Below are 12,918 nucleotides of genomic sequence, written 5' to 3'. Positions count from 1 at the left end.
AAAAAAAAAAAAAAAAAAAAAAAAAAAAAAAAACAACTAAATTTAGGGTAAAATCAAGATTAATAATATAGTCTAGAAATGTAAAGGTTAGGCTACATAACTAGGATGGTTGGTATATCTTATCCAATTTTAAAATTTAAATTTTATTTATAACATAAAATTAAAATTTTAATAAATTCAAACAATTTTAAAAATATCAAATAATTCAAAAAATTTATTCCACTACATATTACTTACAAATAAAAAATTAAAATTTTAGTCATAATTTACTTATTATATATATTTATTAAATTAAAAAAATTAAATATTTTATTATTATTTTGGAAGGAAAAAGTCATAATTTAAAGTAATGTGGGCCCATGAAAGTGTAATAGCAGGAGTTTACGTAAACATTTGTGTGACAGTACTTGTGTATTACAGATTTGACAATTCAATCACTCACCCAAAATTAATTTTATTTAAAAAAAAAAATCAGTTTATAAAATTAAAAATTTTAATTTTTTAAAAAGAAAAATTAACAAAAAAAAATTAAAAATTAAAAATTTAACATTTTGGTCGATAATACATGTCTGGCAAGATTCGTAAATTTTTGTTACTCCTCAATAATGGTTGAGATATAATATTTTGATGATATATTATTCATAAAATATATGTTAGATATTATATTTTTTATAATTTGAGTTACAGTATATTTTATTTTATTCTTAATATTTAATTAGTTTATTTTTTTAGGGTAGGTATTTACTTTTTTATTCTAATTCTATTTTTATTTTTTATTTTTAAAAATAATAGTATTTAAATTATATTTTAAACTATTAGATTTTAATTAAAATAAATTGAATTTTTTTAAAATTGAGAGGTCTAAAATGATTAGTTAATAATTTTGAATGGATTTAAGAATGTTTTCCATGGATAACAGTGGCATGGATTTGTCGTTTTTATAATAGCGATGTTTTTATTTATTTATTTATTTTTGAAAATTTTCTATTTAGTACAAATTATAACCTGATTTGATTTGATTGTAAGAACTATGCGATCAAATGGACGACGAACAGAACGCCACTGTAGGAGATTATGGTGGGAGTACACGCACTGAATCCGGCCCTCCTCCCTTCATGTCTTCTTTATCCCCCACCAATTATATCTGGGCCCCACGCGCTTCTCTGCTCGTGCTTCCGAAACGCCACCAAAACAAGTGGGCCCCACACTCCAGCCAAAAATCCATATCCTTATTTCGGTTGAATTTTTATTTTATTAAAAAAAATATATAATTGGTAGATTTAAAATTTCTAATAAATAATAGATAATTTATATATTAATTATTTAAGTGAAATTAGAGAGTATAATTTAATAATAATAAATAAAATATTTTATTCATTGGTCCACGAATAATTATTTTATAGAATAAGCATTTAATTGTTCTGAAATTTAATTTTTTATTTTTAGATATTAAACTTTTTTTTTTAACCTAATTGAGAATTAATTAGAAAATTGTGAACTTTTAGTACAAAAACGTGAAAATGAAAAGTCGGGGCGGGACCCGGTTGGCGGGATCTCGGGTGACGGCACGTGGATCTCACGCTCCACTGTCAAGTCAATAGTACGGGTACGTTTCCTGAATTCATTTAGTTTTTTGACCTGGACATTAGAGTGGGCCCCGCAATCTCTTCAACGGTCGAGATTCTGTTTGGATTTGTACATCTGACGGCTACAAGAGGCCCTACGTGTCTGCAGTTTACTGAAGACGCCACGTGTGTACTTATTTGATCTTTGACTACTAAAACCTGGAGACAGTGAAAATTAAGAAATAAATAAATCAAATATATATAATTTCTTACATCAAATTTTTTGAAAAAATATTAATTTTTTATTTTAAATTTAGTTATATATTTCAAATAAAAAAAATATATGTAAATTATTAATAAAAACTACTTTATAATTGAATTTATGTTAAAAATCGTGGGTTTTGTCTATTTTTATTAAAAGGGCTTTTCCTTTCGGGCTTTCTCTCAAAGACCACTTCTCACAATCGTACTTTGATGGCAGCGGACTTGCCATTGTGTGACACTCACTTCCCAACAACAAGTGAGTTAAGCCTATTCGTGGCCCAGCGTGTCCTCGCTGACACTTGTTTCTTTCTCTAATCGACGTGGGACTACCACCAAATCCTAGGGGCCCAACGTTCTTACTGGCACACCGCCTCGTGTCTACCCCCTTCGGGGAACAACGAGAAGGCTGACACATCGTTCGGTGCCTGGCTCTGATACCATTTGTAACAACCCAGACCCACCAAGCAGATGATATCCTTTTTGGACTTTCCCTTTCGAGTTTTCCCTCAAAGCTTTAAAACGCATATGCTAAGGGAAGGTTTCCACACCCTTATAAATTGTGTTTTGTTCTCCTCCGGACATCACACTTTTATACGTTAATTAGAAAATAAATAAATAATATAAATATATAAGAAAATTTATTATAAAAATAATAAACCAAAGATATTGAACACAATTAAACACCTTTATTAAAGCAAAGGACAAATGAGACAAATTGTTTTTGACTTAAGAATCATTAGTGCATAAAACATTATAATTATGAAAATCTTAAAAAAAGGAAAAAAGGGTTAAAGGGAAGCTGATTAAATTTGACTTATTTATTCCAATTATTATTATTTTATTTTTTAAAAAAGTGGCTTTAATTAGTGTAATTAATTATGAAAATCCTTTTTTGAATGAGCTTTCACATTTACTTTTTTTTTTTAAATAATTATTCCTTATTATTATTATTATCTGGATTTTTCCATGTTATTTTAAATTATTTTTATTTCATAATTAACGACTTCGAAATTAGTTTAATGCAATATATTAATTGAACGGGGAAAATCCAAAGAGGATAATATTTGTTAGCGGTGAGCTTCGGTTGTTACAAATGTTATCAGAGCCAGACACCGAGCGGTGTGCGAGCGAGGACGTTGGCCTCGGTGGACTGTGAGATTCCACGTCGGTTGAAGAGGGGAACGAAGCATTCCTTGTAAGGGTTTAGAAACCTCTTCTTAACGGACGTGTTTTAAAATCTTGAGGGAAAACCCAGAAGAGAAAGTCCAAATAAAACAATATCTGCTAGCTGTAGGCTTAGGTTATTACAAATTCTCTACTAAAAGGTCAAATTGCAAATATATAAAAGATTAAGGACGAAATTGAAAATTACGTAAGAGCATCAGAGTACGTGTACTACATAGATAGAGAGACAAAAGGTACACGAGAGGGTGAGATAAAACCAGACTAGTTGTTACCAATCACGAAAAAGAATATAACTGACCCGATAAGAAAAGTGAAACAAGCTAAGATTAGAAAGAACACAGTAATGTCAATGATATTCAAGTACATAGCACTAATAGATGAAAGTTAGGTCAAGAGTGAACAAGGGCTAGTGGTACGGTTACCCGACCGCTTCAATGCGAGCAAATTATGTCGAGATTACTCGGATAAAAATCCATATTTTCGACGTGTTAGTACCAGTTTTTAAAATAAAAATATTTGTAGTCGACACGTTGAATATTTCTAAAATAAGCATAAAAGTACGGGCATAATGAACACGTCGGTAAAAATTATTGATATTTAATACTATGACATAAAAGAGATCGTGATCTAAGTCTAGGCCTAACTCGAGAAATAAGTAGGATAAGATCGTACATTATTAGTCGAAGTTGTAAGAAAAAGAATATTTTATTTTATTTATTGAAACAATAAAGGCATTAAATACGCTAGTGTATCTATAGTAAGCAAGTATTGAAACCCTAGTTAGCACGTATAAATAATGAAACGTAACTTTTTGTCGATAGAGTAAAGAAGCTAGGGATCTACACGAGCTCTCGATTTAATACGAGAGCTGAAGCAAAACCTTTTTTCAATCGGGTGAAGAAACTAAAGATCTAAACGAGCTTTTGACTTGATTCGAGCAATGAAGCAAAACCTTTCGTTAATCGAGTGAGGAAGTCAATGATCTAAACGTGTAACAGCTCAAACTCACTACTAACAAATATTGTCCACTTTGGTCAGTTACGTAACGTTGTCAATCTCACGGTTTTAAAACGTGTCTACAAGGGAGATGTTTCCACACCCTTATAAGGAATGTTTTGTTTCCCTCTCAAACCGATGTGAGATCTAGCAATCCATCTCCTTCGGGGGCCCAGTGTGCTCACTGACACACCGCTCAATGTCTGGCTCTGATATCATTTGTAACAGTCCAAACACACTGTTAGTAGATATTGTCCGTTTTGACCCGTTACGTGATCGTCAACCTCACGATTTAAAAATGCGTCTACTATAGAGAGATTTTCACACCGTTATAAAAAATGTTTCGTTTTTCTCTCCGACCAATGTGGGACCTAACAAAACGAGCTCCCGATTTAGCTCGAGAAATGCAACAAAATTATGTGAACGAGATCAAATTAAAAGAGTATGGTATAGAAAAAGGGAATTTATTTATTGGGAGGTGAGATGTGAAAGGGATAGTGTGTGGCCATAGTAAGCAATGGTTGAATTAAATAAGCAGATTAATTATGGGATTTATTGAACTGTAACCAAACCTAACAAATATAAATACAATAAAAAGGGAAAATTTTCTCGGGAAAATTTAAAGGCCCAACAGATTTTTTTTTTCTCGGGAAACAAACAGAATTTAAAGCATTGGTTCCAAAGGAAACCAGCCACGGCACGCTTCTCATTAAGATTGAGTGGTCCTAAATATTTATATTTCAAATTTTAAGAAAAATTAATATTTTTATTTTTTACTGAAACTAAATAAATAAATAAATAAACAAGCTCAGAGTTGGAAGGTCCTATATCAATTAGAGGGGGGAACGAAACATTACTTATAAGGATGTAGAAACCTCCTCCTAGAAGAAATGTTTTAAAATTGTGAGGCTGACAACATTACGTAAACGAGCCAAAACAGATAATATTTGCTAGTGGTGAGCTTGAGCTGTTACAAATGATATGAGACCCAGACACTGGGTGATGTGCCTGTGAGGGTGTTGGGCTCTAAAGAGGATGATTGTGAGGTCTCACGTCGGTTGGAGAGGAGAACGAAACATTTTTTTATAAGGATATGAAAACCTCTCCCCAACAAACGCGTTTTAAACCGTGAGACTAACGGTAATATATAATTGACCAAAACGGACAATATCTAGTAGCAACGAATAAGAAAATTTTGAAAGATCCATCCTTGGAATATTGGAAATTTATTTAATTTTTAAAAAATATAGGGATCACAAATCAAATGTAAAATTTATAAATAAATAATACCAAATTTATAATTTAACATTAATAAAATCTAAAAGTTAAAAGGAAAATAGGTAAAAGAATGTGAGATTATTCGAAGGCCACGTGGATAGCCATTAGTTAATTAGACAAAGAGGAGCCTGATCACCATCACTCTTGCAACCACATGGGGAACGGCGTCGTTTTGGCATGTGTTAGTTTCTGATTGTTTTATCTTAGCTCAACTCCCTTGTCTTTTGCTGTGCAAATCTACTTTTAATTTATGCCCACGAGATTTTTTTTTTTAAATCCCTTTTAATTATTATTTAAATAAAAATAAAACTAAAAAAAAAAATACTTCTCGTCTCCCTACTTTCACATTATTAACTTAATCTCGATATTTTTAAATTTGTGTCAATTTAATCGTTAACGTGTAATATTAAAATTTAATCAATAATTTTAGCCACATATTTAATTATTAAAGAACGTAATTTACAGAGACTAAATTATTTTTTTAATAAAAATTAAAAAAAAAGGAAGAAAAAAGGGTTTGGTGTATCTTTGTTCACTGAACAAACTTCAAAAGGAAGAGAGAGAAGTGGTGGATGAAACAGTGACGGAAGATTCTGAGTTTTCTCTCTCTTCTTTTTTATTTTTATTTTTATTTGTAATTATAAATTAACAGCCAGTAGAAATTTTACACGTGTCATTTAATGTCAAATGATACAGCTCAGTTGGTAGTACTTCCTGACAATTATCTGAAAATAATAATTTAAATAAAAAAGCTCTACAAATAAGAAAATTTTAAAGTATGATAATGGATAGCAAATATAAATATTTTAATGATGTTTTTAATAATCAATGTTTTGATCTCGATATGAGCAATTAATCTATAGTTTAATGAAATATTAAAAAAAAATTCAGGAAATATTATAACTATATATAAAAAACCATCAATTCAGCTAATTAATTAATTAATTTAATAGATCGTCTTACCTTACAAAAATTCCAAAAAAAATCTGAACAGATTACATAAATAAAAATATGATGGGCTGCAACAAGCAAGGCCCAAGAAACTGACCCAAAAATGGGCCAACAAGAAGAATTTATGATCTTAAAAAGCCCAACTTGAAAAATGATGAATCGTATTTGATTTTTGAGAAAAAATGGCCACTTTTTGACTCAACTAAAATTAAGGAATATTAAATCATAATATGTAATATTAGGTCGAATTAATTTTCAGCCTAATGATGTGTATTAATAATTAAAAATGTGCATAGAAGGTTGTAAAAGCATGAACACAAACTGGTAAAAATGGTGTTCTAGATAACTTGTAGTGTATAATCTTTAGTTACACCTATAATTACATATGGGTGAGCATAAAATATGAATATATACCTTCGTATAACACAATATCAATAACCTCTAATTCGTGAGCGTTGGACAGTTAACGTTTAAAACTCGTAGAACCAATTAGGTTGCTTATGGAATTTACGAAGAAAAAATTGAGCATGTAATTTCAGCCAACAGCAAAAATGCTAATAAGAACATAACCCTAGAGAATCCCAAAGTAAATATGCATAATTTCATATATGATTCCCAAAAAACTCAAAAAAAAAATCAAATTAGTAATCATTTACCTGATAGCCTAATTATTAGAACACAATGATTTGAGTTCCTCTCACAACACAATAATTCTTGAAAATGATGTTTCCAGTACATATTCACATGACAAACACATTTAATATATTTAGATTACATGTATATAATAATATGGCATACTTGCATATATAAGACTCAAAGCTTATACATGTGGGAGAAATTTTAAAGTGGCATGGTATTGAAGATTATATTTCTATTTTAAAGGACGATATGTTCTTCATAGCATTCAAAACTAACAAAATGGATTGTGTTCATTGTAACTTAGCAAACTCCATCTCACTCACTCAAGAAATTATGAGGTTAAAATAATTTTACTGAAAGTTCTATACCATTTAGACATAAGAGAGAATATTATAATTCAGCCATGCATAAATTTCTCTATGCACATGTTCCATTTTTACTGGAATACCTAACATATAATCATTCTTTATATGAAAAAGACCTTGAATATAAATCGTGCACAGAGATGTATAACCAAATTCTAGAGGAAACCATATTGAAAAAGAACATGCAGAGTTAATTAGCAATTTTATCTTCAAGCATGTTCAAGAGTTATGGCAATTCTTTCTTTGTATTTCTTGTTTTTTATGTGGGGGTAAGGGGTCCTAACTGTTGCCCAAATTTGTTATCTTCCTTGATTAAGTGAAGAAAATATAATCATAGTTCTCACTGTTGCATCATAATGGCCAGAAAATGTTGACGTATTTGATTGTCTGGAAAAACATTACTGTAGAAGAGTACTCAGAATGACATTGACTCAGTGGCATGCCTTCTTTCTCTCGCTCTCTCGCTCTCTAATGTGCTAAGTTTGGAAGGAAAATCTCTAGCATAAGCTACTTCCTAGGTTTAAATAATTCTCCAAAGGAAAGAAGAAAATTAGAACCCAAGATGAGGTGTTTATCCAAGGAAGTTGATAATTACCAAATGGAGAACCAGGTTGCAAAGAACGAAATCTGCAAAAGCTCGCTCCGGAGCCAAATCCTGCAAATTCGAGGAAAAATCGTTAACAACTCCAAAAATGAAATGCAGTAACCAGTTTTTCGGTTGAGGTTTGGGGAAGGGGTGTGAGAAGAGTAATGCTTGATCAGGCAATTTGCTTACCACCATGAAATATGGCACAAAAGAAAAGGTTAACGCCTTGTTTGGAATCAAGAAAAAGAAATCATTCCAAATCATGCGAGGGATGATAAGTTTCTTAAATGAATTTATTTTAAAAATTTTGTTTGGATATTTGTTAGAAATGAAAAGAAAATTAAAGATTTTACCTATAGTCTTTCTTAATATGTAAATAATAAATGAAAACTGAGGTCAAATAATTCAACTTCGGAATCCAGTTTCCATTTAAGCATGAAAAGTTATTCGAATAAGAACATGATTTGAAATCCCGTTTATACTTCAAATCCAAGACTTAAAACCCCTTCAAATCTTGTGGAAACAAACATCCGGTAGAGCAACTTATGGTGAAGGTTAAAGCATGCTCAAGTAGAAAAGCTTGAAGACATTACCTTGAATTCCTTATTTTCTTTATTAACTTGAATCCGGAGACATACTGCAAAATACGAATTCGATCAGAATAAGAACTGTTCTTCTGTTTCACATTATTATGTCCTTTGATAACCATGAATATACATTCTGCTTACCAGCAAGGACAGCTGTCCCAATACAAGAAAGTACGCCGGAGAGGAAGGAGTTGAATGGAAATGAACCTATAATCACCATGTAAGCTACCTGTAGGTTTACAAGAATTTATGAGTTAAAATTAATTCAGAACAACTTTAAACATCAAAAAAACTTGGAGACAGAGATCTTAGAAGTGTGAGGAGTAGGCGCGTTATGCAAGATGAAGGCACCTCCCAGTGCAAGAAGTGTATGCTGTTGGGTACCTCAAACTTCTTAACATTTTTATTTTCCCAATTTACTACAAAATAAATACTTGTGATAAAACTTAAAACGCCTATATCTCTGAACAATCACCGAAGAAAACCATCATTCTCTTAGTTTTTCATTATCTTAACAATCATAGGGCTGTGTTCCACATAAAATGAGATTGTTACTACTTTCCCATTGTGCACCCTACCAAAAAAAAGTCCTCATTTTTCTTTCCCCTTCATGCTTACGCCTTACAAAAAAAATTTCCATTTAGTTTGCATCACAGTTTACAAATAAAGATAAAAAACTCATAATGACTAAGCTATGTTTCAAGTGTTAATGCTAATGATCCAGACACCACAATTGCGTTACCTTGAGCCTATTAAACACAACCTAAAGTAATGAAGTCTCCCACTCCCAGAATTATAAAGTTTAGGGAAAAATCTACCATGTTTTTCCATATAATGCACTTTTTTTTTTTTTGTTGATAGGATTTATTAGATGGAGTTGAAACAAACCTCAATTATTCAATTAAAAAACAGAGATCTAACATCACCAAGTGTTAAGCCATTCGATTAGTTGCATTCAGTTAATAGTAGTTAATTTTTGTCATGTTCCACAGTGTGAAATGATGGGTTAAGTAGGCGGAAGGTCATGAGGCTGTTTTCTAACCACACTTAATTGCCCTCCATATATTCAATTTTCAAGAATAATACAAGTTAAGGTTCCAACGCCACACTTCTGTGTCCATACTTCCCTTTACAACTTGCAGTGCCTTATTTCTGAAATAAATTGTCCAAGGAACACATGAAACTTTAAGAACTCGGCAAGTAACCTTTTAGCTTTTTGTAAGGACAGTGAATATACAGTTACAACTTTAACAAAAGAAAAGGGTCCAATGTTGAACAGATGGATCACATAATACATGCAATTATGCAAAGGAGACACGATAAGAATGCAACATGAGATCATCGTAAAAGACCAATAACTTTGTTGGACTGTTGGTGAGAGAGGCTTGTTTAGGATGTTAAGTCAACAATTGCTTTTATTGTCTTCTTGATGCAACTTAAATTATTTTTGTAATTATTAGCTTACACTGTTTGAGCTACTACGGAAGTTTCTGTAACCCGGTTAAGCTAGAGAGAGGATTCCTATTCTTATGTATTCTTCCATTTTCTTAAGAATGGAAGAATACATTCAACATGGAGTGTATAGAGTCTGATAAAACAACAGGCGAGATCCTCAAATTGAATGCATCCAGTTGAAAAGAAATTAGGCGAGATCATAATTTATAGAATAATGGAACAATACATCAACGTGAAAAACAGGAGAAACGCCAAATTTTTATTTCCATTCCATTACATGCAGTTTTCTGTAATCGAAAAGGCTCAAATGCAATAATCATAAAAATTCAATGCAAATCCGACACAAGACAAACCGACGGAGATCTAAGAATAACCAGCAACACAAAATTACAACAATAGTCAACGAAATGGCGTCAACAGAAGGATCTAAAGCCATATACCTGGATCAGAGCCGTGAACACAGCATACATCACATAGAGATCAATGATCTGAGAAGAAGACGATCTAGGTCAAAATTCCATCGGCAAGGAAAGAAACGGCGAGTACAATGTGAGAGTGAAAGATATACATACCTTGAGGGTTGTTGGAGTGGCAGCATAAGCTGAACGAAGCGATTGGAAAAGAGCTTGAGCATCTTTGCTGGTGGATCTCGCCATGGCAGTACCGGTTCTTGTTCTTCTGTGCTCGCAGTGAACGAACGAATGAAAGCTTTTGGTCTAAAATGCTGACTTAGAAGAAGGGGTGAACAACAGTCCAGCAAATTTTCTCGGTTTTTTATGAACCGAAAACCGAACCGAACCGGTACACACCAAATATGTTAAATTTACAAAATAAGAGAGATTCATTTACCCCCACAGAATTAGGGCTTTGTGGGATCTGCCCCGAACATTATAATAAATTATTTTTTTATATTTTCTTTTTATCTTATAATTACATTTTCTTCCTTTTCTACCGAATTTTGATTAATAAGCTTAAAATTTGTGAAATTCGGATCAAAACAATGAATTTTGAGACTTCTTGTAAGTGTTATTACTTTTAACTTCTCCGACCCTTGCGCATGAGATTCCCCTATCTATTCCCGCAAAATTGAGAAATTATACAACGATGGAGAACAAAAGAGGGGGTGGAGAACAAAAGAGGGGGACGGAATTGGAGATGGGAAAGACTTCCTATTCCACCACGTGAACATCTCTACAAAATAGTCTCTAACCTTTTGTTTATATTTTTAAACCTTTTATTTTGTACTAATAAATCTACTTTCATCAAAGAAAAAACATTAAAGAAGTTTTCGAGCTATCAATGTTTTAACTAATAAGTCTCGAACATAATTTTATAAAATTTCTACTCGTTAAACATAAAATTAAATATAACAGGAAAGATATTTAAAAATTATAATATATATATATATATATAAATTGAAAGTTATAGACATATTAAACATATTAAACACAACACATTGTTTTGTCAAAACTTGTACCTAATTGAATCTAAGGGCTCATCCAAACATTTCCAACAACTCATTCATTAACATTTAACAAAAAAATTCAAATGTTTGTTTAAGAAAAATGAAAACTATTGTAAAGAGATCATTAAAAAAAAACAAACACAATTTTAAAAACAAAAAGTAATAAGCTCAACGGGTTATCGAATGAGGCGCTCGCTATAACTATAACATGTCTAAAGGCACGAAAAAGTCACAAAATCAACGGAATATGAAAATAGTGGAAAATTGAAACTCATTTATAGATCAGAGTTGGGTTTGTTCTGTACAAGCAGAGTTGAGTGAAAAGATTTAGAGTTGTAGGAGAAGCTTGGTTTTTCACAGTTTCTTTGGATGAGATTGCTCCACAAGGTATCTGCAAAACAGATCCAGATTATTACACACTTGATTTAGACTCGAGAGCTTATTTGGAATGACTTTTTAAGTGTCTAAAAGAACGTTTTCAAGCAAAACGTACTTGCCAGTGTAGAAGCCTGCAGAATACCAAGCATGAAAAACAGCAGTAAGGTCTGTTTCAGAGCATATAACTGGACCATTTTGCGCCATTACCCCATCATCATGTTTCTCGCTCTCTTTCTCTATGTCAACAGATCAAACCCATATAATCTTATGATTCTTATCTAAAGCTATTTAAAATGTATGCACAACTGAAATATGCAAGATCATGTTGAACCTACTAAAGTGGTTTGGTTCATGCTCGTCAGATAATCGTTAACTCAATATGACACAACGAACAGATAATCTAAAAAGATTCGACTCGAAAAAATCATGCCTACCTTTTTTTACAGTCTTCACGGATGATATAGCTCTTTCTGCAGAATCCATTGCAGTTTTGATAATGTCATCATCAGCAAAGGACGAACTTTCAGGACCTGAGACCGATGAATGAAAAATGGGTAACACTTTGCCACTTGCCAACAACAAACAATCCATACAACAAGCAATCCATACCAGCTTGAATTGGAAAACTGGAGGGAAAATAGGAGGGTATTGGATGGTTTTGAGAAGGTTGGCTTGCAGAGGCTGGGAGCTCTTGAATAGCAGAAGATGTTCCAAACTCCGACCCTGCGCTGACATCCTGGTAGTTCCAACCACCAGCACCGGATTGATACAGCTGTTCTAGAACCTTCTGCCTCTTCTCCTCGAGCTCGTAATACTGATTGAGTAGCTGGTTATAGCGCTCTTCACCTTTCAGATCTAAATTGAAGTGCTCAATGGGTCCCTGTTGCGGCTCTACAGTGCTATTTTCATTAGCTTCTGAGGCATTTCTAGTTCCATTAACTTCAAACTCGACGTTGCCCTCTTCATTTACACACCTGTTCTTTGAAGATGAACAAAAATTAAGAGAGTAATAAAATATTAAGCGGAATAACTATATGTTATTTTTCCTGTATTTTCCCTAGTGAAAATTATTGAAGAGAAGTTACAATATATCCTACAAAACAAGAAGGGGACTTAGCCATTGCAATTCTTCCTATCTATCTCCCTTCTCTTCTTTGATAAGAATGAGATATAATAACACAAAAAAAAAAAAAAAAAAAAAGAA

The 12,918-nt window shown here is 32.2% G+C and overlaps 2 protein-coding genes across 2 annotated transcripts in view; both read right to left on the bottom strand.

Annotated features, from left to right (window-relative positions):
• Positions 1-7,533: 7,533 nt before the first annotated feature.
• LOC111432349 (dolichyl-diphosphooligosaccharide--protein glycosyltransferase subunit DAD1) lies at positions 7,534-10,603 on the bottom strand. The gene is made up of 5 exons (XM_023069228.1): positions 10,444-10,603; positions 10,312-10,359; positions 8,558-8,645; positions 8,423-8,466; positions 7,534-7,898 (listed from the first exon to the last, which is right to left on the bottom strand). The coding sequence occupies exons 1-5, from the start codon at positions 10,525-10,527 to the stop codon at positions 7,815-7,817; spliced, it is 348 nt and encodes a 115-aa protein (XP_022924996.1). The 5' UTR covers positions 10,528-10,603; the 3' UTR covers positions 7,534-7,814.
• Positions 10,604-11,585: 982 nt separating this feature from the next.
• Positions 11,586-12,918, bottom strand: part of LOC111431837 — a 4,596-nt gene continuing 3,263 nt past the window's right edge. Inside the window, exons 3-6 of the mRNA XM_023068574.1 lie at positions 12,324-12,688; positions 12,149-12,244; positions 11,830-11,950; positions 11,586-11,727 (exon numbers count right to left, since the gene is read on the bottom strand). Coding sequence (XP_022924342.1) covers positions 11,691-11,727; positions 11,830-11,950; positions 12,149-12,244; positions 12,324-12,688 — 619 coding nt within the window. The 3' untranslated portion in view covers positions 11,586-11,690. The remainder of the gene's footprint in view (positions 11,728-11,829; positions 11,951-12,148; positions 12,245-12,323; positions 12,689-12,918) is intronic.

This window comes from Cucurbita moschata, unplaced genomic scaffold (assembly GCF_002738365.1).
Source record: "Cucurbita moschata cultivar Rifu unplaced genomic scaffold, Cmos_1.0 Cmo_Scf00001, whole genome shotgun sequence".
Taxonomy (NCBI): domain Eukaryota; kingdom Viridiplantae; phylum Streptophyta; class Magnoliopsida; order Cucurbitales; family Cucurbitaceae; genus Cucurbita; species Cucurbita moschata.
The sequence above is the reverse complement of the archived record's forward strand: the minus strand, read 5'-3'. Positions and strand labels throughout refer to the sequence as shown.